General features: G+C 42.1%; 1 protein-coding gene across 2 annotated transcripts; it reads right to left on the bottom strand.

Annotated features, from left to right (window-relative positions):
• Positions 1-1,015: 1,015 nt before the first annotated feature.
• On the bottom strand, positions 1,016-25,646 carry LPL (lipoprotein lipase; the record flags this gene model as incomplete). 2 transcript variants are annotated; one of them, XM_081137271.1, is made up of 10 exons in its annotated part: positions 24,264-25,643; positions 18,222-18,391; positions 14,202-14,381; positions 13,463-13,574; positions 12,518-12,751; positions 10,647-10,889; positions 9,498-9,618; positions 8,637-8,819; positions 6,904-7,008; positions 1,016-4,508 (listed from the first exon to the last, which is right to left on the bottom strand). In XM_081137271.1, coding segments are annotated over exons 1-10 (1,437 nt in total). In that variant the 5' UTR covers positions 24,352-25,643. The 2 variants fall into 2 exon arrangements, with proteins under 2 accessions (XP_080993397.1, XP_080993396.1); XM_081137270.1 differs by lacking the exon at positions 1,016-4,508 and having other exon boundaries at positions 6,900-7,008; positions 24,264-25,646.
• Between the last annotated feature and the right edge of the window lie 893 nt (positions 25,647-26,539).

Genomic DNA, 26,539 nt, shown 5'->3' with positions numbered 1-26,539 from the left:
GACGTGTGATGGTTTTAATGCAAGTTCATTTATACTATTAGAAGTCCAAGGCATGCACCTTCTAATGGTAAATGTATTGTGCTATGTTTATATGTGAAGCAAACTTATAATTTAAGCACACAGTTTAGAATGTATTTAGGAAACAGAATGATGTAAAGAAATGTGGATACACTGAGTATTAATCAGTAAGAATCAGTTCTAGGTCCATGTGTGTTACTAACTGGAACTACAACATCAGGCAAGTCACTTAACCTCTCTGAGCTTATCATATCAACTATAAAATGAGTGTGTGATATTAGGTGGTTTCTAATAATACTGCTACTTCTAAAAATGGTTATTTAATGATATTTTAATTATGGAAAATTCCCAATAAGATGCATTTCAGAGTACAATTTTCTACACCATAGCATTTCTACCGTAAGAGAAATGTATCACAAATGGGTCTATAATCTAACTGAATCAGAACAAGGGTATTGACTGCATTCACTTATGACAAACTGCCATATGGTGGGCCCCTGGGATATTCAAGGCTGGCATTCGAAGATTGCTGCAGAGATTCCTCCTGTAGGGGCCAGAGGAGTTGTCCCCAAAGTATACTTTTTATAGGTCACATATGCGGCATGTGGTAATGTCTATTCCCACAGGTCTAGGTGTGTACACTTTTAATTTACATGCCATAAAATTCACCTATTTTTAGTGTACAATTCAATGATTTTTAGCAAATTACAGAGTTGTGCGATCATAACCACAATCTCATTTCCATCAATCCCAAAAGATGCCTTATCTCCATTTGTAGTCAATGGTTTTTCCAACTCCCATCCTCAGGCAACCACTAAATCTACTGTCTCTATAAATTGCCTTTTCTGAAAATTTCATACAAATGGAATCATAGAGTATATAGTCTTTTGCATCTGGTCCTTTCATGTAGCAAAAGTTATTCAAGGTGCATCCATGTTGTAGCATGTATCAGCAGTTTGTTCTGTTTTGGTTTTTTTAATATATTTTTATTGATTTCAGAGAGAGGAAGGGAAAGGGAGAGAGAGAGAAACATCAATGATGAGAGAGTCATCGATCGAGCCCGCAACCCGGGCCTGTGCCCTGACGGGAATCGAACCCTGATCGCCTGGATCCCAGGTCGACGCTCACCCGCTGAGCCACGCGTGGCCAGGCAGCAGTTTGTTCTTTTAATTTCAGAATAATATTCATTTTTATGGACATTTTGTTCATCTCTTCACCAGTGTGTGGACATTCGGGCTGCTTCTACTTGGGGGCTGTTATGAATAATGCCGCTTTGAACATTTCTGTCAACTCTTTGTGGACATATGTTTTCATTTCTCTCAGGCATATACCTAAGTAATGGAATGGCTGGGTCACACGGGTTAAATTCTATAATTTTTCAAAAAACTGGCTATACCATTTCACATTGCCATTTTTATTATATCAACAGGCACTGCTGGACAGTGAGGAAAGGGTAAACTGGGGAGTCTCTTCCTGTCGGGGTGACCCAGCTCCAGAAGACCTTTGCCTGACTGACAATGAAGCTCCGGGTCAGTGACCCCTGAAACAATTGTTTTCTGGACTCAATCCTTCCTGATATACTAAGAAGCAGCCCCTTCTTAGTTGCGTGGGTGCTCTTGTAGGTTCTCCTTCACTATCAAGACAACCCAAAGCGAAGTTCTAAAAAATGCACCTCCCATCCCAAATAGTTCATTTTATTGCATAAATGCAATCTTTTTGTAGCTAGCATTTAGATCTCAGAAAGAGACAATGTACTCCAGAAAGTGGTCAAAGATATTTTATGTTAATCTAACATTTTACTTATGAAAAAGTATGCAGGCAAGGAAAGTTCTGTGTATTTTATTTAGGAAAAAGCCTGTATCATTTTCCTCTGTAGTTAGTTTAAAGGATCTTTAAGGCATGGATGGACCTAGAGGGTAATATGCTAAGGAAGTCAGACAGAGAAAGACAAATACCATATGATTTCATTCATATGTGGAACTTAAAAAGAAGAGAAATCAACAAACAAAACAGAAACAAACTCAGTGATACAGAGAACATTTAGATGGTTCCCAGATGGGAGGGGGTCAGGGGATGGGTAAAAAAGGTGAAGGGATTAAAAAGTACAAATTGGCAGTTACAAAAATAGTTCCAGGGATGTAAAGTACAGCACAGGGAATATAGTCAATAATATTGTAATAACTATGTATGGCGTCAGATGGTTATTAGAATTATCAGGCTGGTCACTTTGTAAGTCATATAAATGTCTAATCACCGTGTCGTACACCTGAAACCAATATAATATTGTATGTAAACAGTGATTCAAAAGTAAAAAATTATTTTAAAAAAAGTTCTTAGCTTGTGGGCCATGGAAAAATAAGTCACAGTGGATTTGTTTGTCCTGTGGTCTGTAATTAGGTGACAAAAAAATAAAGGATCTCTAAGTAAGGCCCTATCCAAATGTAAATATAAAAATATATATAATGTACACTGTTATTTTAGAAGCCATATTTTTTACTAAGTATAGTGGTTACTCAGTAAATATTTGCTGAATGAATCTGCCCTAAGAATAAATTTCTATTTTAGGGGACTAAAATGATACAAAATAATGACTTGGTGTTGTAATAAAATGTTGTCAATTTTATTAAAACTTCACATAATTAAGTAAGTTTGTTTTTCTTAAAGCCCATTTTATTGTATTACTTCATCAGAGTCAGCTGGCTCAGTGAGACTGTCACTGATAAAGGCATGTACAAAGTTAGCACCACACATCTACAAATGCAGATGGCCATGGTGACCTTCCCCATATGTACAACCCACTTTTACACATACACACATATATTTACAGCTAATAAATAACACTCAAAGCCAAAGCATTGTTAATATATGATATAGAGTGAACTCTACAGAAGCCAGAGTTCCCAGGGCCATGCACTGATTTGATTGATATGTTCTTAGGTTTATGCACCCTTCCTCAAAACCCAAATCCAGGAAATTAATGAATTAGCAATAAAGGGGGATGCCAACCACTAATCACACAACATTTTATTTTTAGAGAGAATTCATGCCAAACTGGCTGATATCAACCACAACATTCGTCCTACTCTGCATAGGTACAACTGCATTTCTCAGACGAAGGGCTGACTTTCTGGCAGCTCTGGAACAATTCCCACGCCAACAAATTCCAACACATCTTTAGATCATTCACCTTCTAAGCCGCACCAAGTAATTAACATGCGTGCGGGGTTCATATGTGAGTATGTATGTGTTCAGGCGCCCACACGTGTTCACAGTTTGGATTCCCAGCAATAGCCTCTGAGATATTTGACTTCTTTATAGTTTTATATTAATATACAGAAAAGCATTCTGAACACAGGAGATCTAGTTTATAAATAATTGCTCACTCATTCCTGGCTAGTTGTTAAAAACAACTCTCATGACATTTCCTGTGGCTGTGGCAATTGAGGATTCTTTTCATCTCCCACAATGGCTGTAAGCACTGTTTATGAATATATCCCAGTGACTTTTCCATCTCTCCACTTAGTAAAAACGGTCCTTATCTAAAATTTGTAGGCGTTTGTGTGATGCAAAATCTGACTTTGAACACATTTTCTTATCAAAACCAGGGGAGAAAGAGACATGCCCCGAGTATGACTGAAGTATGACTGAGCTAAGCCTAAAACCGAATAGAAACCATTGGATTGTAAAGGGCGTCACCCCGATGAACAGTTTTGAAAATCTGATCCTAAAATTATGGGATCATTTTCTTTCTCCACAGTGAAAATTATGTGTCAGCTGAGTGGAACAGGCTCATTTCAACACCCACCCAGGGAACACTGTTAAAATATAGCTTTGAAACAAAGCAAGAAAAGAAGGGGAGAGGTTAAGCCATAAACTCTAAAGCCTTTTAAAACCTAATTGTTCTAAATTTTCTGTCTCCTTTAGTTTGTAACAGTTATGATGCAACCAGCCACAGGGAGTGTTTAAAGGTTCGGTTCAGCTCCTCGCTCCGAGTCACTGGTTCCTGGTCAGCTCCTGGGCCACGTCCCATGGCAAGAGGGGAACCAGTCCCAAAAAGGCAGGTGTTTTGACCAGTAAGGAAATAAGTCAGACAAAAAATTATTTTCTAGATTCAGATTTGGAGTAAACATTGAGAATGTATCGATCCAGAAAATTCAGAATTCCAACAAAAATATGAGGTTCTAATCAATTGCAGGCTATGACAAAACTCACTACATAAAGAATCTTCATTATTTTACCACGAGCCCAAACAGTGCTTTTCATATCTGCTGTTTTTTAATGTTGGAAAATGTGCTATTTGGCCACTGTACTGCTCAAATTGAATTAGCCACTTTTTCGTATTTGAGATTGTCTCTGAAAATAACTAACAAGGATAGCTGGGATTAATACTCAGGAAAATTCACTTTGAACCACCCAAAGCTCTGGGCTTCTCTTGTAAAAGTTACTTCATTCTCCGCAGAATTCATGTGCTGTTCTTCCTTCTGTAGATTCTGAGAAAAAAGGAGAGAGAGAAAGAAGGGTGATTTATTATCTGCTTAGTGTTTTACAAGCCTCGGCCCTCCCCCCCCCCTTCAGGATGGAAAAATCTCAACTGAGACGTGCAGAACAAAAATTGTGAGCATAAGGCCAGGGGAGATGCGGAAAGGGGCCGGAGAAAACGCAGGTTCCTAGAAAGGAAAGGCGCTGACACCTGCTCAGCCATGGAACAGTGAAGAGTATCATTTTCAGAAGGCTGACCCACACGGTTTCGAAATTTAGGGCGATGTCTCACTTCTACAGCTTGCCAAATGAAATGCCTGTGTGTTTTTTATTTTTCTTGTGACATGAGACTTCTAAAGAGTTATAGCAGAAAGAGAAATTTTGTTTAATTAATTTAATCACAGAGGAAACTGCAGGAGGCGGTTAGGCTGATTCATAATTGCCTCCTTGACAAAGTTCAGATGCATTAAAAAATGCTGCCTCAGTCATGCTATAATCAGACGAGGAATGGATCATTAGGCTTCCTCAGATAAATTCTTATAACTTAAGTAATATAACCAGAAATGCCTTGTAAACAGATGGAGTTATTTCCTAATTTGGGATTTGTTTGTTTTTTACATTGACATATAGAATTAAAGTTGTGAATAATTTGGGGAGGATGTTTGTGTATGTTTTTATGTGACATAAATTCATGTATGAAACTTCATATAGGAGTCCCTTGCTAAGAGGCAAAGCAAATGTGATATTGCCTCAAATTTATGATGAGGAAAAACAAAGCAATGACCCTCTTAGTAGAACAGTCTCCACGCAGGTAAGAGTTCAGGGGCGCTGCCTGGCCCAGTACCAGTGACTATCTTCCATTTCAAGTTTATCTTGAGTGTCTTACATGAATGTTTTTAATCCAGATGGCTTCACCTTGCCACTCAAAGATGTATGCCATAATTCCATTTTTGTCGAATAATAAAAACTATATAAATATTATATATGCATAGAGAAAGCCTGAAAATATATACAGGCGTATCTCAGAGATATTGCGGATTCAGTTCCAGACCATTGCAATAAAGTGAGTGTCACGTGAAAGTGAGTCACATGAATTTTTTGGTTTCCCAGTGCATAGGAAATTTATACCACACTGTAGTCTATTAAGCGTGCCATAGCATTATGTCTAAAAAACAATGCACATACCTTAATTTAAAAATGCTTTATTGCTAAAAAATGCTAAGCATCACCCGAGCCTGTTGGAAAAATAGAACCGATAGACTTGCTTGACGCAGGGTGCCACAAACCTTCCATTTGTTAAAAACGTATTATCTGGAAAGTGCAATAAAGCAAGGTCTGCCTGTATATTAAAATGTTAATTGGGGGTTGTCCCTAGGTGATAGAGTCACAGTGATTTTCTTTTTGCCTCTTTCTCCTAATCTAGCCAAAATTATCCATGGATAAATTACATTAAAAATAGAAATTAAAAATAATAGAGATATTCCATATAGGGTCTTTAAATTTGTTTTTTCTGATTAGGCAATTCTTATTCTGTACTTTTGTCCACAAATGTAACTAGGAGAAGACAAACCAAAAGCAATTGCCTTTTCTATTTCCAGAAAACATGTGACCAGCCTGTCCCATTGTCTCTTATGTCACTGGCTTGTAGGACATGACCTAAGCTTTCTCCTCTTTATCCCTGCCTCTCATTAGCACTTGGCATCTGGCAGGGGAATGAGTGGAGGAATGAAAGTGGCACAGTGCAGGAATTCGGGAAGGGTTGGGGAAGGTCACATGCTTAGTCTCCACTTAGTACTGACGCTCTGGAAAGATTTAGCTGCCAGCTGCCACGTGGATTAGCCTTAAAGGTCAGGTAGGAAAGAGCCAGGGAGCTGTTTTGAGGTAGAAAAGAACAATCTCCTACACTCTAACTCCATTAACTCTCCACCTTTGGAGTTCTGAGACGGATGCTTTGGCTCTCTGTCCCCAAGTCGGCTGGCACGTAGAGCACCATCCAAGGACTATGTGGCTGAGCTGATGGCTTGCTGTCCTGGGAGGAGCTACATCCACAGCCACATGACTACTAACTTGGGTGTATGCTCTGCATATGTGATCATACAGGTAGCAGGGGTGCAGCACAGGGAAAAGATTTTGTGGTCGTTCAAGAAGTAAAATAAAATCTAAAAAGTGTGCCAGGGATGAAGGTCAGAGCTGGCAGAAAGAACAGAGACAGAAAAAAGAGAAAGTACCGCCCGAAGCAAAACAGACCAGTCTGACGTGCACACGGAAGGGCTAAGGAAGCCCCTGGGGGGTTCTGGTCACAAGAATCAGCGCAGGCCTGCAGTTCTGGGGTGAAGAGCCCAGCATGAGCAGCACCCCCCAGCGCGCACACTCGGGGCACCCAGAGTTTTAGCCCATGATGCTCACCAGCCAGACTTTTTACTCAGAGACTTGTCGTAGCATTTCACAAACACCAAAGACGTCTTTCCTTTCTGCAGACGAGGCACTTTCTCCCGGGAACAGAAGAGCACCCTGTGGGGAAAAGATGGATGTGAACATGCCACATGGAACAATGGAAAGGACTGTTCAGAGATGTACGGTTGGGTCAGGCTGGTCTGAGTGATTGTTCGGATATTTCCAATAATTAACGGTTTACACTCGGGCTATCCTGGTCAGCAACACATCTGAATCAGAGGGCTCTTTGAGGGCCTAACCCACTGTTCAGCAAGAAAGCCGGTTAATCGATCCTGACGGCGTACAAACAGCCTGGAGCAGCCTTAAAATCACAAGGCTTTCACTGAGGGATGACACAAGATCGGTGTCAGGCCTGAGTACCTGCCTGAGGGAATCCGCAGACCAGCCTCCAACTGGCACAGCTACAGAAACAAATGCTCTGCGTCTCCAGCCATACCCTCTTTTTTATTATTATTATTATTATAAAAGAAAATGCCCAAAGAGAAATAACTTATCAATCCTAATTTTAAAAGTCATATTTTTATTAACAATATTATATTAACGCTGTAGTTTGCAAAACCCTGTACATTTAGTACAAAAGTTTTCGATCCTGCGGGGCTCTCCAGGCAATTCATTTTATAGACACGTGTAGGGCGGGACTGGGGGGACAGGGTGAGATTCTCCTGGCATCTCATCCTCCTTGAAGAGGATGGTTCTCATCTTTGGATGTCAAAGTAACCCCTCCGAGGTTCCATCCATAACTGATTTGTGTTTGCAAGAAGCAGTGAAAAATGAGAAGCTGAGATTCCCAACTTCCCGTCTCAGCTCTCACACATAACTGTGACCAATGCAGGGCTTATGTTGGCTTTCCATGAAATTTTAAAATACTGTCACTTGCCCTGGCTGGTTGGGCTCAGTGGTTAGAGCGTCGGCCCTCAGACTGAAGGTCCTGGGTTCAATTCCAGCCAAAGGCACATACCTCAGATCCCCGCCCTGGCTGGAGTGTGGGTAGGAGACAACCAATCGATGATATGTCTCTCTCATATTGATGTTTCTCTCTCTCTCCGAAAAGCAATGGAAAAAATATCCTCCGGTAAGGATTAAAAAAAAAAAAATACTGTTACTTCCCTAGTATGATAATTAAGGAACACTCCCCCAAAAATGATCAGTGTAATTATCTAACTGATATAGTTTCTTTTATTTCTCAATTACAGTTGACATTCAATACTGTATATTCATTTCAGGGGTACAGCACAGTGGTTAGACATTTATATAATTTACGAAGTGGTTCCCCCCGATAAGCCTAGTACCCACGTGGCACCACACACAGTTATTACGATATTATTGACTAGGTTCCCTATGCTGAACTTTACGTCCCCGTGACTATTTGGTAATTACCAATTTGAACTTCTCGATCCCTTCCCCTTTTTCACCAAGGCCCCCTGTCTCCCTCCCATCTGTCAACCATCAGTGTGTTCTCTGTATCCATGAGCCTGTTTCTGTTTTGTCTATTTTGTTTTTTAGATTCCATGTATAAGTGAAATCATATGGTGTTCATTTTTCCCTGTCTGACTTATTTCACTCACTAGCTGATATCATTTTAAAGACAAAGCTTACTAAAGTTTCACCAGAGTGTTGAAGGCTCCAGAAACACTATCTCTAAGTAAGGACATCAGAGTAAAATAGATAAAAATAAAAGTACTTACTTCTTTTGAGTCTCTCCTGCTTTTACTCTGACCTTCTCAATAACAAAGCCAGGGCTGCTCCACCAGTCGGACCAGCTGAAGTACGAGTCGCTCTTCCATTTGAGTTTCAACATCAGCAGTTCTCCAATGTCCACCTCCGTGTAAATGAGGAAGGAGTATGTCTTATTGGTGGAAACTTCAGGCCTGAATACAAAAATCAACATATTCGATAAGTTCTGGGAATCAAGTGTCTTTTTCCCTTTTTTTCCTCCCAAGATGTAAATAGCTTTATTGTTTGGTGGGGTGAGTATTTAAAAAATGCAAAACATGTCCCACAAAATACTCAAGATGAATGTCAATGGCATTTAGCGTATTTCAAAAGATATCTTCATCCCTTTCATCAATTCCAACTTTTATCCTAACAATATGAACTATTTAATACAATTTTAAAAGAAAAAAACCCATTAGCCAATTAGTCAGAGACATTATTTTCATTTTCATATATTCTCTTTAAATTTGTAACAGTCACAGTGTACATACAATTCTCTGTTCTTTCTTTGTTCACTTCATATTTTACCTTCTGCTTCTGCCATGTTTTACCTAGTTTTATGTAATTATAGTTTTTAGAGGCTAGATTGACTTAGTTGATTTGTTAAATCACAATTCACTAAACCATGGCCTCAAAGTTGGACGCTTACTTTGTATGCTATTATATGTACCACTGTAATCAACATCTTTTGCCATATAGCTTTTTCTAAATTCTTTTTAATATTTCTTTTTCTAGGTGCCCTACTCTTCTTCTGTTCCTCAGACCAATGCTGATGGCAGCTAGCAGTGCCATGGCAAACCCACACGCTGGAGGTCATGCATGTGGCTACTCACAGGGTGAAAGGGATGTTCTCACTCTCGGCCACAGTGCCGTACAGAGAGATGTCGAAGGCCTGGTTGGTCTGTGTGTCACTGTCAGTCCCAGAAAAATGTATCTTTACTTGGTAATGGAAGACTGTAGGGAGAAAATTGAAACAAGCGCTGGTCAGCCCCCCAAAAGCAGGCAATTCAGAGCCACAGACAGGATCTCACTAGCGATCAAGCAGGAAGCGCTCACACTAGACTATCAGTGTGGCTTAAAAGATTTCTTCATGTCTGTACAGTGTTTGCTACTGAAAAAGTCAAACCTTGAATCCTACGCCCTTTCAGGAAAGTGTGGTTGTAGTGGATAGGAAAAATCCATTGACTACACGTAAGCCAGCATTTCTGATGTTAGTCCTTCTAGCCAGGTATCTGACTATCTCCTCTCCCGTCTCTCCTCAGTTCCTGTAGGTCTTGCTCTAATCAAGTTCCATGTTTGCAATTCAAGTGTGAACAAATTCATAATGAAATGGAAATACCTTAGGAGGTTTGGTATATTCTCCCCTCCCAGGAATAGTTGTATTTTAAAATACAGGTGGCTCTTGCCTTCACTTATAGCAAATTAGGAGCTGAAAAACTTTTTCTGTAAAGGGCCAGATAGTAAATATTTTAGGCTTTGGAGGCCATACAGTCTTTGTCCCAACTGCTCAACTCTGCTGTGGTGGCAGGAAAGGAGCCTTAGTCAATACAGAAACAAATGCATGTGACTTTATTCTAATAAAACTTTATTTACAAAAGCAGGTGGTGGGCTGGATTGTGGCCCATGGGCCATAGTTTGCTGACCCTGGATGGATGGTTTCAAATTAGCTCTGAATCTGGTGCTAATGGGCTGGCCCAAACTAAGGGTCACAATTCCAGAGGAGGGTGGCCAGCAGGGCTGCTGCTGTACAGGGTAGTGTAGGTTGTGCACTGGACCTTACTGGCGACAGGAATTCGGAGCTTCAGTAAAGTAGATCAGATCAACTTCCTCTCCACCAAGAAAGACAAGTTTGGGCTCAGTGTTTAGTGACATCAGTTTATCATCTCTGTTGCAATGAACAGAATCAGTACATGTAATGCAATGAGCATGACCAAAAAATGGGATCAAATTGATTTTCCTGTTTATAGCAGTCTCGAGCTTACCTTTGTAAGGCATTTGAGAACGAGTCTTCAGGTACATTTTGCTGCTTCTTTTGGCTCTGACCTTATTGATCTCATAGCCCAAGTTGTTGCAACGGTTCTTTCTGCAGCTCAGGCAGAGCCCTTTCTCAAAGGCTTCCTTTGAATTGCACCGGTAGGCCTTACTGGGGTTTTCTTCATTCAACAGAGAGTCAATGAAGAGGTGAATGGAGCGCTCATGGGAGCACTTCACAAGCTGATCCACATCTGGGGGAAAAGGGAAGCAAAGAAAATTTCAACTCTGTGGCAGTGCTCAGTGAGTGCCTCATCTAGCAGGTCTAAAAGAGTTTGTGTGGTGTTAAGAATGAAATGTCCTCAGGCCCTGGCTGGGTGGCTTGGTTGGTTAGAGCATCATCCCATACACTAAAAGGCTGTGGGTTCAAGTCCAGTCAGGGCACATACCTAGGTTGCAGGTTTGATTCCCCCTGTCAGAGTGCATACAAGAGGCAACCGATCGATGTTTTTCTCTCATCTCTCTCTTCCTCCCTCTAAAAAAATATATCCTCAGGTGAGGATTTAAAAAAATAAAATAGAATGACCTCAGGATCTAGTTCTATGACTTTTTTATTGTATATTCTATTTAAGGGGGCATTCTTGGTGGCTGCTTCTCACCTACCCCCAATAATGTCAAAGTTGCAATTTATAGGGAACTTTGGGCTTTACTGCTGTCTTATATTTGTGAGTATGTCTAGGAAAATATAATAAGAGATATCCAAGGTAGAAGCTGATTTCACCCAGTTTATCCTATCCTTCTCTTATAGTTAAAGCATATAATACTTCCAGATGCTTCTAGAAATATACTTCTAGAAACCACATCATAAGGGCAGGCATAATTATTAAATAAATAGTATTTTGTCATAGATGCTATATGAAATTCAAGGGTTTTGTTACTACTAATGATTTTTACATTAAGTGAATCATAGAAGTAATCATCAATGTCGTAAGAGTGTATCTATTACCATAAACTTTTATAATTATTTAAAATAGTAACTTTATGCTGTAAGTTTTATAATGTGCACAAAAGTCTTGAACATATTATCTACAGCAGGAGTGGGGAACCTTTTTTCGGCCAAGGGCCATTTGGATATTTATAACATCATTCTCAGGCCTTACAAAATTATCAACTTAAAATTAGCTATTAAAAAAAGCTCCTAGATTTATTGAATTTCAAGTCCCACCTGCAATTGCCTTGGCAAGGCCAGACCAAATGATTCCAAGGACCATATTTGGCCCACAGGCCAGACATTCCCCACTCCTGATCTACAGGTATGTCCTATTTTCCACAAAGTATGCAAAGTTCCCATCAGACAAATAATAAATTTAACACAAGCTAGCATAGATATTAAAGTAAATATTAAGCCAATATTAAAATTTTGGAATATCTGTTGTTAGAGAATGGTGATTTGTCTCTGATTTGTGCATCTCTTTAAAATGCCGACAAAAGAAATGTGGACTAATTAACATGTCCCTTATTTTCTATAAAATTCAAAATAACCCCACTGGTCTTGCAACTGCATTCAAAGTATGATAACATGTGGCCATATGACATTTTATGCTGCTATTATGAAAGGCAGAGGAGTTTCCTTGTCTAAACCTCACCTTTCTTGTCTTTTGTCCCTGCAAGTGCTCCATGTAGTCTAGGTCATAGTGCATGAAAGATGAAGTGTCTGACTGACAACAGGAAGGTGATCATGCTGAACATGACACTTCATCAGTAACATAACTTGTCTAAATGTGTATATTAAAATGGCATACTGGTGGAGAATGGTAGAACACTGGGTCAATAAGAGTTAAGAACACAACTTATGTTAAATTAACTTCTAAATCATATTTACCTCCAAGGCCTCTCTCTGCAATCACACGAATAGCTTCCCCAATGTTACAGCCGGGTTGAAAAGTGCCTCCGTTAGGGTAAATGTCAACATGCCCCACTGGTTTCTGGATTCCAATACTTCGGCCAGGTGACCCTCTGGTGAATGTGTGTAAGACGTCTACAAAATCCGCATCGTCGGGAGAAAGGCGACTTGGAGCTTCTGCATACTCAAAGTTAGGTCCAGCTGGATCTAGGCCTTGATGGGTAGAAAAAAAAGGCCTCACAGATTTTTTAAATTCCTATTGTTTTTAGTCTCTATCAGTATCACCTTAGCATTCCATTGCTCACCATTCGAATCTAACTGGCAGCCCCACAGATTCTTATTAGTTCCTATTCAAAGGTGATTAAATCTTTAAATGACTGAGAGTCAGAAAAGTAAGCTTAGCTCTTCTAAAATGGAATTTTTAGTCTCTCAAAGTGGCCATGAATTAGTAATTTTCACTCAGGATGACCTGATTTCCTTTTGTAAATTACTTTTGAAGCTGGTGAGAGGCCCTTAAACTGTGGTAGGTTCTTTCTTCCTCTCTGCGTATGCCAAACCATCTGTTGCCACTGGCCCAGGTGAATGTTTTCCCTTTTCCAAATGGTGTTGGTCTTTTTTCATTTTCCCAGTGTTGATGTGAGGGGTGATATATGGGCAACACACTCCCAAAGCCCGGGGCAAAGGGAGGAGGGACACTGGTGGGCTCTCTGCCTTTAACTCTGCTCTGTTTCCCTTCTGCCAGTAGATGGTCTGCCCATGAGAGCAAGAGCCTATATTCTATCTCACTCCAGAAAAAGAGCCCTCCCCTGAGATAATCGAGTGGCTGGGCAGACCCAGAACCCATCTGACAAACATTCCCATTCTCTTTCAGAATGACAGGCGTCTCGACTCTTCTGTTGTAAGGCGAAGGCACTGCTTTCTTACCTGTAATCCTGTTAACCTTCTTATTGGTCAGGCTCCCTGCAATGCCAGCCGCATGCGCGCCAAGGCTGTATCCCAAGAGATGGACATTGTCCAGAGGATAGTTAAATTCCTCCTTTGGAAGAGAGAAAGATAAAAAGAGCTCTTACAGTTCTTTGCAAAAGATCAAAGCTAAAAGAAATAAAATGAATATAAATTTTGTTTTCAAAATATAGGCAATACTGAAAACTGATTCTACTTATTTTAATTTTGTGTTACCGATAAGAAAGACGCATACTCTAGGGTTGAGATTTTACTCTTTCCTTAACAACATATTTGAATTTGAAAGTTTTTCAATACATCTGAAATTGAAATGTATTTCCATACATCTGAAAATATGTGTATGCATGTAGTTACATATAGATGTATGTATATGCATAGATGCACATGTGTATACATATAGATACACACACGCACGCACATAAATTTAACTTTAACCCATTTTCCCCTACTCTAAATACTCTGCATCACTCTATTCTTTAAGGTCAGCCAAGCAGTGACTAAAAATCAGAAAATATTACAGGGGAAGGGACCACAGACACATATGGTCCAGCCTCTTCATTCACCAGATGAGAAGCCTGAGGCCCAGGGAGGTGATCTGATTTGAACTATATCTGAGTGAAAAGGGACAAAGACCCGCCATTTGTCCCCCTCTGGCCAGGAGATCTGTTTTGGACACACAGGCCTCTGCCCCCGGTCTTACCGCCATCCAGTTGATGAACGTGGCCACATCCTTTCCCACCAGCTTGGTGTAGCCCGCGGACACCGGGTAGTGCTGCTGGGCCCGCGACAGCCAGTCCACCACGATGACGTTGGAGTCGGGTTCCCTCTTGTACAGGGCGGCCACAAGCTTGGGCACCCAGCTCTCGTACATTCCTGTCACCTGCAGAGGGTGATACAAGCTTTCTTAAAATGCCCACCTACAACTTGTCACAGATGTGTCAGCCCAGTACCCCTACACGAAGTGGGGGAGACAACCCCCCGAGGAAGCCCGTAGGCTCCGACAGAAGACTCAAACCACACAAAAGACCGCGGAGACCTGCAGCTGCCCCTCGGGTGACAAATTAGAGCATCCCCAAGAAGGGCGCGCTGGGCTCAGGGATGGCAGACCGCAGCTTGCCGCGCTTTCAATTTTAGAAGCACGTTTTACGAATTCAGTAAAACGTCAATAATTTAAAGTATTCAAAAGAAAAGATCAGTCAGAACAAGTTAAAATTTTGCAGCAGAATTACAGACTATATTTTAAAAATCAGCTTGAATACTATCAATTAGGCTAATTGAATGTTTCCCAAAAGAATCATTTTGGGGGATACAAATGTACTTTTTTTTCTTATAAAGAGTCACATACACATTTGATGTGCTAATGAAAAAAATAGTCTTAAACATGCTAATGTCCCCTAACAGAAGTAAGTTTGCTTAGCAATCCCTTTCTTAATATAGAAGAAAATGATGAACTTCAGCTCAGACTTTTTCACAAGTTTCTCAAATTCTTCATTATCAGCGTGGAAACTAATGAGGTTTAATGGTCACATTTCCCTAATTATTAGATCGGTCATGTTTGGAGGTAAGCAGACTGCCAACTATAATTCTTCGCTTCTTGTTAATAAAGGCCCCAAAATTCAAAGTCAAAAGAACTGTGGGGTCCTCAAATTAACTCTCTTTATGTAGAGAGGAGACGTTGGACACCTGTGGAAAGATGCACACTTTGCAATAACAGAAACATATTTAAAAACTGCAGATTATAAAATTGCACACACCATCCTGCCATAAACCTGTACAGCAACAACCTGATTTAAATCCCCAAATCTACCCACCCTTAGAAGACCTGAGAGCAGATCATATTGTCAAGGTTAGTCACCACGTACCCCACAAAGAAGATTCTGAAATCTATGTGTCAGGCAGCTTTTCAGGGCAGACCTGTAAAATCTTTCATCTTCTAAAGGTAATTCTAATAGGAAATAATAGGATTCTTGAATTTCCAAACCAAGGGACTTCGTTTGGAACTCTGATTTAGAGGGTGGGTTCTTTCCGACTTACGCTTCCATTTAGTTTCGTGTATTTTCTAGACCAAACTATCTAAACATGGTCGCTTGCTTTTGCCTCATACAAACAAACTGCACGCTTTTCACCACATTGCTGTGCTCTGAGAATCCGACCTTGGTTCCAGCCCCAGCTCTTCCACTGACTACTATGAGCCACGTAGGCGCTGCTTTAACCTTGCTAGGCCACCTACAGAGCAAAGGCGTCAGACTCAGGTGATCTCCAAGTTACCCTCCACCTCATAAATTTCTTCTTGGGACCATTCTGCTTTCCAATTTATTTGCAGTGATAAAATCCCAACTCTATAGCTATTTTAAGCATGAAGAGAAAACAAAGAAGAAAAAATACAAAAGCGGTGTTGGCCCATTAGGAACATCATAAAATCTTTGAACATGTCTCAGCAAGTCTGCTTCAAGTCTGGGTGCAGCCTGGGCCTTCGAGGGAACCAGCTGGAGCACCCACCTTGCACAAAACCCTGAGAAATTGGTCCAGCCCCCTTCTCCTCTATTTGAATCTATTCGAGATTAGGCGCCACCCGGTGCAGCTGCCTCTCAGGGCAGGAGGATGTCATTTCTTCAGAAAACAATGTTAATCACTCCTCCTTCCAGCCAGGGGCGAGGACCTCCTACAACACTATGAGAAGCCTGCCCTTAAAGCACGGCCTGGGAAGCCCCAGCAGGTGTCTAAACTGCCTTCTGAGCTGTGCCCCGGGCACGCTGCACCCTAAGAGCGCCTCTGGACTCCTCATGACAAAGCTGCAGAGCCCCCCGCTTCCCTCGGTCTTCAGCCCTTGGTCGCTGAGCAGCCTGCCTCAGACAAGGCAGGAAAACCTTGTTTGCTCTAAGGCCCTATTATAAGTTTTTCTGTACTATCGACGTTTCCAAATGAGGCAGCCTGTCAAAGAGCAAGTAACCCAGCTTACTCCTGCTGTGACTGATACTTGTCTTAACTGCCTGTCAACTAACCTAATCTTTCCTTTTTTAATTCAACATATATACTGTAACTAACCCAAAGGGGTGGGAAATCCAAGTGAGCACCCGCCTTCTTCAATCTGGAAAGGTATTCTTTTCTAGGTTTTCCTTCGTAGGTTCCTTAAGCCAGTACCAATTTTTAAGTTTTTATTATCAGACCCACAGCTGAACTGAAGCCCTCCTTGCCACCTGCGCCAGGGAGTCAGCTGAACCAACCGGGAGTTCGGTGGAGGTGAGCCGGGCCATATCCAGCATGGCTGGATTGTGAGGACCAACCAGCTCTATGTGGTGAACCTCAGCCCCCCAGACAGTGGCCAAGGCCCGGAGCCCAGGTTCTCAAAACGTCAGGACCACAATGTGAGGTATACAAATGGGTTTCGTGGACAGTAGGGCCAGGGATAGAAATGGGCACCATTTACTGATGCTGGGTTAGCTGTGTCATCTTAGCATGAGAAAAAAAAAACCACGTTTTTTAAAAAATTCCTAAAGTATAAAATTCTCTCGTGGATAAGATGTGTAAGATATTCAATTTATTCCTGTCATATAAATGTTTATTTAGTTTAAACTTTTTGAAGGGTTTAAAAGCCAAGTTCTATATACAACCCAAATGTCTCTAAAACTACCAAAGATTACTTTTTCCTATTTAACTCTTTTGAAAAGATTTGTTAGGAATTTGAATATGTATATTTATCAAAAGATATGTAATTAACTCTAGTAAACAGATATACTTCTATTAAAATAAACACCCATGTAAATTCTATTAGAAGTTACCTTCATCTCCATGAAAGTTTTAGCAATTGTCCTTTACTGTCAATAACAGTTGGGACTAGAAGTATGTCAATCATTTAGAATTTAGTACCTATTACCATATTTGCAAGCTCAGACATAATGAAAGGTTATATCTCTTTCACCATCCATTTTATTTAAGTCCTCTTTAATAAACAATGAAATCTGCTCACTAGGGATTTAAAATATTAAAAACCAACTGAAGTATTTAAGTAAGAACTGCACCACATAGAGTGACTGTCTGGCATATTTAGAGAGAACTAGTTTATTCATATTTTTTTAAAGTAAATTTAACTACAGTTTTTACCACTTCTAGTCATCTGGCCTGACAGTTCCATGACAAGCCCTCTTCCATCTCTAGAAAAGCTCCCTAAAGTTTATAAATGGAGAATGTTGGACGGAAGGATGTCTAGTCCAACCTCTTTGTTTTACACATCAGTAAACTGAGGCCCAGAGATGAGAAGAGCCTTGAGCCACATCACAGAGCTGGAGAACAGCAAAACCAGGACTGGAACCAACACCTCCTCACTCCCACAGGTTGTCTTCCTTAGGAAAGAACCTTTGGTGACGTGCTGGGCAAATCAGGATCCTGCCAGTTCCACCAGTTCCCCAAAATGACAACCTACATTCTGCTCTGCAGTTGAGCAAAGCCTTGTTTTCCATTTCACAGCAACGGCTGGCTCAAGGGCACCAACTAGGTACCAAGGTAAAATAAAGGTCAGCACTGTCCGAGGGAAGTGACTGTCACCCTGTGACTTTAGATTCCACAGTCCCCAGCTTGAGCCAGAATTGCCTTTACTCAAGTTTAAAGCAAAGCCATCGGAAAGCAAGCAGAAGTTTGGGGTGCGGAGACCCATCACTGGGTTCCCAGCAGCTAGGGACAGGAGGCCACCCCAAACCACTCCTTCCCAAAGAGCCTCTCTTACCGTCCAGCCATGGATCACCACAAAGGTTTTGCTGCTGTGGTTAAAGTGACAGTTAGACAAGGATTCTCGGACTCCAGGAATGAGGTGGCAAGTGTCCTCAACTGTGTCTTCGGGGGTCCGTAGAGCAAATTTACTTTCAATGTCTGCAAAATCTCTTTCTCCTGTAATTTCTGAAAAGGAAAAAAAATGGATAGAAAGTTAATTGGAGGACTGGATTCTTTAATTTGATGACATCGTCAGTATGTTTTAAGTTCACAAGCAGCCAGCACCGATACTATTTTTGCTTCTAAAATTTTTTTTTAAATGAATGTGTAAAAAAAAAAAAAAGAATGTGGATTGCAAGAGAATGATGGATTCTCTAGCCATGATCACAGTTGACAGAGACGGCCTTCAAATAACTGTGAGTTAAGCAATATTGATCTCTCTATCTTCCTTCCTCTCCTTCAGCAGGGCGTGTGTGTGTAACTGCTATTTGAAACTCCTTAGTTAATTCAGTCTTCTCTCAAAATATGAATTGGCCAAGGTCGTGCTGCTAATAGTGGGAGAAAGAGTGGAGACCAGAACCCAGGTCTCCGGGTTCCAGGTCAAAGTTCATTCTCTTAGGGAACATTGGCTTGTGGCTCTCGCGTTGCATAGTTCCACTTATTTCATCTATATGTCACCCTCTTTAAATCTGAGTATATCAAAGGAATGTTTTCCCACAATAGGATACAATAAAGCTTGTTTGAGGGAAGAGTGTTTCCTTTTCACCAGCATAATTTTTTAAATATTAGCAATAAGAAAAGTTGGAGACACAAGGAGGCTTTTGTATAGAATGGGTCCCACCCCCATGGCAGGACACATCAGTTCAAGATATTTTTAAAAGTCACTCAGTGGATTGTTCATAAATACCTGTGCTATGTATGAGCAATGGTTAACTCTTTCCCCAAGTATTTTTTTTCCCATTTATGTCTTTAGTGTTCCACAAAGTCAAAGCTTAAAAACTACCACAAAGCTGGTTTTGGAGAGAACCCACTTTGGTTCTTCGTAATTAATCCCAAAATGAGTAAAGAGAGAAAGAGAAATTTAGCCTATTTCTTTCTGGACAATAAATCTAAATGTTGTAAATCTTCACAGGGTATTTGTAAACAATACATTTCACTTGAAGTAAACTGTATTGCAGATAAAATCACTATTTTACAAAGCCAACACAAAGGGAAGTTACATTAGGGGGAAATATGTGATTTCTTGTCAAGTAAAAATAACCTGTCTCTTCACTGTCAGAAGGTAATACCTTGTAGGTTTCAGATTTCACTATTTAAAACTTTCAGAAGATAAATAACTGAGGTTGTTTAGAAATATTTCTAATTTCTTAATCTAGACTTACTCTCTTTCCACAACTCAAAAGCTGAAAATCTGTAATTTTAAATAACACTGCAAAAGTGAGGCCAAAAAATAAAAATAAGAATGATATTGTACATAGAAAGACAAGCATTCAGACCAAACTTATCATAGATTTATCTGGCAACTGGCCAATGTTTTCCTTTTTAATTATTTTCAAAATTTCTAAAACAATATTGTGGTTACTTCTTGCTATGTATTTTTTATACGTAACAAGGTGATCACACACACACACACACAATCTCTAGAATCTAGACATTCTAAGATAATTTATTCAAATAAGAGATTGGTATTTAAAGCTTTTTTTCCCCATTTCATATAGTAAAGTTGCACTTGAAATGCACTCATCCATCAAGAATACTCTGCTTCTCATTTATTTGAAGATGTAGGTAGGTGTTGCTTTTCCTTCCTAACCAGAAAGCACTCTGGTGGCCTTATTATTTATCTGACAGTGGAAAAAATATATTGTAGATTTTTTAATCTGATTCTGCTTTCAATATGCAAGAAGTTATTTTATTGTTAGAAAGTGCTTTAGAATATTTAAAACTAAATCAGTTTCCCTCTCCCACATCTCTCCACATGAAATAACTCATGCCTCCTCTCTGTCTTATTTTAACATGTTTGATTAGCAATCTTTTTAAGGCAGGAATAATCTGAACAACCTGGCAGATAGATCTCACCCACCACCTATTTGCCAAACTGATATTTAAGACTCTGCCTTGCACAACTCCACAGGACGTCACCCACTTTTAGTCAATTTTTCCTTAGAATTATGCAACACGGTGGCCCTGGTGTTGCTGGTGATTTTGAAATGATTAAGAATATTCTTTGTAATTATTAAGGCTGGCTCTGCACATTTACACACACACACATACACACACAGTCTCTTTAGTCCACAGATCTTGTATCAGATTATCTGTTTAGCTGATGGAGAGCTCCAATTTCCCACAACCAAGATTTAATGTTGGGCACATAGCTTGCAAAGAAAAATAATAGGAAATTCATACACACTCGAGCAAATTTGTATTTGGAGACCTTTACTTCACTTTCCAAGGAAAGTATTTTTCATTTTAAGTTACAGAAAGCATATGAAGCCTTTGCCAGGAAACTACTACCACTCTATACGGTATGTGAAGTTTTCAATTCTATGTCAGTTCTATGAATGGAATCAGAAATGTCACTCTTACCTTCCCTCTGACGTTCTGACAGGAATTTTCACACTACAGGTGTTTGTTACCCCTCAAGGATGTCTCAGCATCCTAAAGACAAATGTGCTTTACAAACCTCTATCGGCCCTCACACAACTGACTGTGGCCACGTAGAGACAGGGAAAGATGGGTACTGATCGCGAGCACTGGATGTGTGCAGTTGTCCATTACACGCTGGGACTGCGCTTGGCTGGCAGATGAACTGATACGACTTCACTGTTACCAAGGAAATTACTGTTTCCATACATGGAAATGATATTAGTGACTATACACTTATCCTTTTAAGGAGATAAGAACCTTTTAACAGGTCCCCTGGGAAATTAAAGCCATCTAGAATCATAAAAAGGGGGGTACCTAAGGTGTATTTCTTTATAAGAACCTCCATCCTGAATTCAGCTCTTCATATCAGCACCACCACGCCAACCTGGCCCCATCAGACATGTCCCTATTAAGCACTAAGGGGAAATTTTGGGGTGCCAGGCAAATTATAAGTTAATGCATTTCATGACTGTAATCTTTATTCCTAAATTCCTAAATAGATAGCTAAAAATCTAAGTTGGTACATAAAGACAAGGAATTGATCTTGGTGTGGATAATAACTCGCAGGTATAAAATTAGGTTGAGAAGTCAAAGCACTTTAAGGATAAATTTAGAGAGGGTACATTTTTATTGCTAGAAAAGGAAAAGCAGGGAGCATCCCAGAAAAGATATTCTAAAGGCAGCTCACAATTATCAGACGAATTTGATTGACATTTATAAGAAGACAAGAGGTACAGGAGCTCGATTATAATGCAATTCTCTCTGAGGTTTCTACTTTCTCTCCCTCTCCCTCTCTCTCTCCCTCTCTCTCCCTCTCTCTCTCTCTCTCTCTCTCTCACACACACACACACACACACACACACACACACACACACACTCCTAAAGACCCTCATCACCATTCACCTGCCTCGCTAAGACTGATGGTCACAATTACTGCCTCAGGCACCTTCTGCAGAGTGTCAAGAACTGAAGAACAAGTTGAACTGATGAAAATAAAAACCAAGTTTGGCGAGGGGAACAAAATCGATACTGTTATCTAAAATAGTAGTAAACCATACGGCCCGATTTCTCCTCCAGGAATGAAGCCAGAAAGGAGGGCTGAGCTAAAAACACCCAGCCTGAAAGTGAGAAGTGCTCCTCTGCACCTCTTCCCCAGCGCCCGAGTCCGCCTTTCAATACAGCCGGTCACCAGGCAGTCCCTACTGAGCTCAGCCCACTGCAAGTGGCATCTGCCACGTTGCTGTCATCACCCGACACGTTTGATTCCGATCTTAGCCTGGAAATCCACCGGGACCAGTCAAACAGAACCTCAGCGACCGAGCACCCACTCATACGGTCGTCTCCTCCTTTTTCAAGTTTCCTGATGAGGCGCAGTAGAGACTGTGGTGGCTCCAAGAACAAGGACACGGGGCAGTGCCTCCTATCCCCAAGCTCTTCCTAGAACCAGCCGGAGAGTGAGTTAAGTGAAGCCAGAGCCCAGACTTACCAGTCCCTCCCAGCTCTACCTTTCTTCTCGGAAACTCTTACTTTCTTAGAAAAATTCGCTTGGAGAAGAAAAGGGGGGAGAGCTGCTGTGCTAGGAGAAGCACAATATAAAGGGGGGGCGGGTGGAGTGAGAGCGAGAGGGAAGGATGAGAGGGATTCACTTCAGGCCTACTTAAAAATGATTCCCCAGGACCTGTATAGCCAGGTAAAGCATGCGTTGGTTAAAATCCAATTTAATTCATTAATCACTTACGTGTCCATTTAATCAAAGAGTAAAATTAGAGGGGCCTAAGAGAAATTTGAGTCTGGCCCAAACTCCTCTTTTAGAGTTAAGGAAGATAAACCCGGAGAGGTGACACTGAGGAGCCCAGGAATTTAGAGTCCTGAACCTCTAAGGGAGCCCAGAGAGAACTTAAACTCTGGGTGACACATCTGTGTGTGTGTGTGTGTGTGTGTGTGTGTGTGTGTGTGTGATGGTAGAAGGAACACTGTGCTATGGCGTACTTTTTAAAATGAGAATTTGGAGTTTGTGCCTGTCATCTTCTTGGCCAGTGTCAAACGCTCTCCGGGGGAACAGGCCACCGAGGGATGTTTAGGGCTCTCGGAGTGAACCTCTAGGGGCCTGGCACAGAACACACTTGTCTTTCCCATTCAAGTCCGCTTTGATGGAATCTACTTTTTTTTTTTTTTTTTTTTACCCTAACAAAAATGTTCTTTCACACGATGCAGTACTGAGATAAACTCCTAAAGAAAAGTCATGGACAAAGTCGACTGTCGCTTGCACCACTGCGCACGTGCCACCTGAAAGGACGTCCAGGCAACACCACCCGGCCGTTTTCTTTTCTATTCTGTTTCATCATTAAAGAAAAGACACAGCAGCAAGTCCTGGGGTGGCTGCTCTAAGCCGAATAGTTCCTCCTTTTCAGTGGCTGTTGAGTGTTAGCTGGACGGGGGTTCCAGGGAGGCCGGGGCCTCTGCCGCGGGCGGGTCTCGGGCTGCGCCCGGGTCCCCCCGCCCCGCCCCGTAAGGAAATTCGCACGTGGCCTCCAGCGCCTGAACCCCGGCGAGCCGGCGGCTCCCGCGCAGCGACTGCGGCTCAACCGCGGCCCCCCCGCGGCGCCCAGAGCGGGGCTCTGCTAAGAAGACAGTAAGGGCAGCCGGTGAAAACCTGGCAACTCCCAAGTCCGCGTCTTCAGGAGGGCCACCCCTTCGCTAGGTTTGCTGGGCGCTAAGAAAGCCAAGCGTCCAGGAGCGGCAGCTGGAGAGCCTCCCGGCGCCCTAACGCCAGCAAGACGCCGCGTCCCGGTCCCCCGCGCCGCGCGCCCCCGGTCCCTGCCTCCCTCCCTCCCACCTCGACGCAGAGAGTGAGCGCGTCCTGTGCTCCCAGGGTGCAGAAAACCATGCCCCTCGGCGTTGGGGCCGCTTCTCCAGAAGGGGCCACTTTCCCGCCCGCGCGCCAGCAGGCGGCGGCTGAGCCGCATCCCGGGCCAAGCCAGGGTCACCTTGGCCCGCGTGCCTCTCATTCCAGCCCTCCCCCTCGGCCGCGGCGGGGTTGTTACAGCGGGTCACAGCTGAGCCCTTCCTCCCGCCTCCCTCTTCCCGCCCCTCGCGCCCCCCCGCCCCTTCCCGGCTGCGCCCGGGCGCCTGGGAACGCGACCTCGGCGGGAGCGGAGCGGAGCGGAGCGGATGGCGCGGGAACCGGGAGGGCGGGAACTTCGAGCCGCCCCGGCGAGACCGGAGGGAGGATTCCCTTCCTCCCGCTCCCGGATCCCGCCCCAGCCACTTCTCCGGGGAGCGCTCGGGCTCGGAGAGTCCTCGGCGCGCGTCCGCATCCCCCTGCCTCTTCCTCCTGCCCACGCTCCGGGCGCGTTCGCGAGTGGCCGCTGAGCCGAGCCTGCAGGTGGAAGGGGGGTCTGCGCGCAAAACTTACTGTTGGCGGCGGCCACCCCTCCGCGGGAGGCGGTCAGACACTGGAGCCAGACGCCCAGAGCCACCAGGAGCAGCGCTTTGCTCTCCATCTCCGGGTTTGTCCCTCGGTAGGAACTGCAGGGCACGGTGGACGCGGGACAGACCGATGGACCGCGGCGCCGGCGGCGGGAGCAGGCTGGACCTCGGTCCTGCGGCGCTCGAGTCGCCTGACACAGCGCAGAGCCAGACAGCGGGAAGCGGCAGGTTTCCTCGGAGCAAGAGGAATCGAGTCTGACACTGTTTCCACTCCACGGCTGCTTAAGTGACTGGAAATATGCAAATAAACCTCATCACCTATTGGCTATAAAATCATAAGTTGGGGGGAGGGCCCTAAATTCCCTTCCAAATGTTTGAGCAAACTGTGATGAAGATCAGGCCTGCCAGCGAGAAGAGGGTGAAAGAGCAGGAGGGGTTTGTGGATTTCCTACTCGCTTTTCCTAAGGGGTCTGCTCTCCCGGGACCTCTGCACAGCACCAAACACAGGCTTATGCGGATTTACGTTAAGGACTCCACAGTCAGCAGTTTTCCAAGGAGGGGAAGTTAAGCTGTTCAACTACATTTGGTCCAAACTGAAACCCACTCCTCTTTTGATAGATCCCGTTTGTCCTTTGCAGGGTTTATTTCCCCCGAAATTATCCTGGACAATGTCAGTTTGGGGGTCCATAAACACACCCTGTTCTGTAGCTTTGTGCTTGGACAATCCGGCATTTTAACATTGGCAAAATACATTAGCCGATGTGGTGGAGAAAAGCCCTCTTACTGTAACTAATTTCTAATTTTTCCCTCATGCAGATTATACCCAAACTCATCAAAGAGTGCAAGGATAACATTTTCTCCTCAGAGGCAGAATATCGAGGTCAAAGAACCTAAAACTGTATTGTTATGCAAAGTGAGAAGCCAGTCACAAAAGACAGATGTAAAATATCCACAAATGGGCAACTCTTACAGACAAAAGGAGATTAGTGGTTGCCTGGAGCTGGGGAATAGGAGAAGAGGAACGTGGAGAAGTTTTGGGGGGATGGTGATGAAAATGTTTTAAATTACATTATGGTGATGGTTGTACAACTGGGTAAATACACTAAAAAAAAATTGACTTCCACACTTTAAATGGGTGAACTTTGGGTATGTAAATTATATCTTAATAAAGCTATTAACAAAGATGTATTGAGGTATGCAGTTAAAATAAGAGTAATGAAATCATATTGGAAATTGTATTTTTGGCTAAAATGCCCAGAATACTATCAAATATCTTTTTAAGTGTAAAGGATTTGAATTAGCCGGAAAGGACAATTAACTCTATACGCTCCACTTTATATCTGAGAAACAGGCTCGAAAATCAAAACCTCTAATTCACTGTCTTATATTGGATTATTTCTCTGAATATCTTTAATGCCTCCTTCTACTCATCCCTCTCTCTGTCTCACACACACACACAAACACACTTGTATGATAGAAGGTGAAGTGACATATTCTTTAAACTAGGCTCACGTTTAAAGTTTATCTCAAAAATGAAATACACCTGATAATATCCAAATCATTCAAAGTGTGCTATTCTGAAGACTAGATTTCTATTTTTAAGTTGATACATTAAATGCCTCAACACAATACATTGTCTTGTATTGAGATTATTAAACAATATATTGTGCACATTCATTCTATCCTGCAAAATATGTGGAGGAATTTTGAAACGTGCCGAAAATTAAATCCTTCAGAAGAACAATAGAAGTAAAGAAGGACCATGCAAGGGATGAGTAATTGTGATGGGGCAGTCCTCCAAAAGTTATATAGTAAATTTGAATTTTAAAAAATGACACGAGAGGAGTATAACTGTATTTGCATGTACAGGTACAAATGACATATAAACGGAAGTGCAAAATGCCTACTACATTATATAGAATATTCATGCAGCCTATTTTCACACATAAATTTTTTAGAAAATCACTTGCTAATACAACCAAACCAATTTACTCTCTGTGCCTTTCAGAGAACTGCAAGAAGATTGCTAAAGGGAAGTCTGATGCTTATGGCGTATGTTTAAAATGATTTTCCAGGTTAACAGGCAGCAAAATCAAAGAGTTTGAGTAATGCTTTTTTATTATTATTTTAAATAGGAAACCAGTTTTGGAGTGGCCTGTAGTGTCGCACTCTATGTCCGTTGGGGTTGCAGAGATTTCCAAGAAAAAGTTAACTCCTAGTAGCTCCGCGGGCCGCGGACGCGGACAGGTTGGCCCGCACCCC

Source organism: Miniopterus schreibersii (assembly GCF_964146895.1).
Source record: "Miniopterus schreibersii genome assembly, chromosome: 4".
NCBI lineage: Eukaryota > Metazoa > Chordata > Mammalia > Chiroptera > Miniopteridae > Miniopterus > Miniopterus schreibersii.
This window is presented reverse-complemented; position numbering and strand designations above follow the sequence as displayed.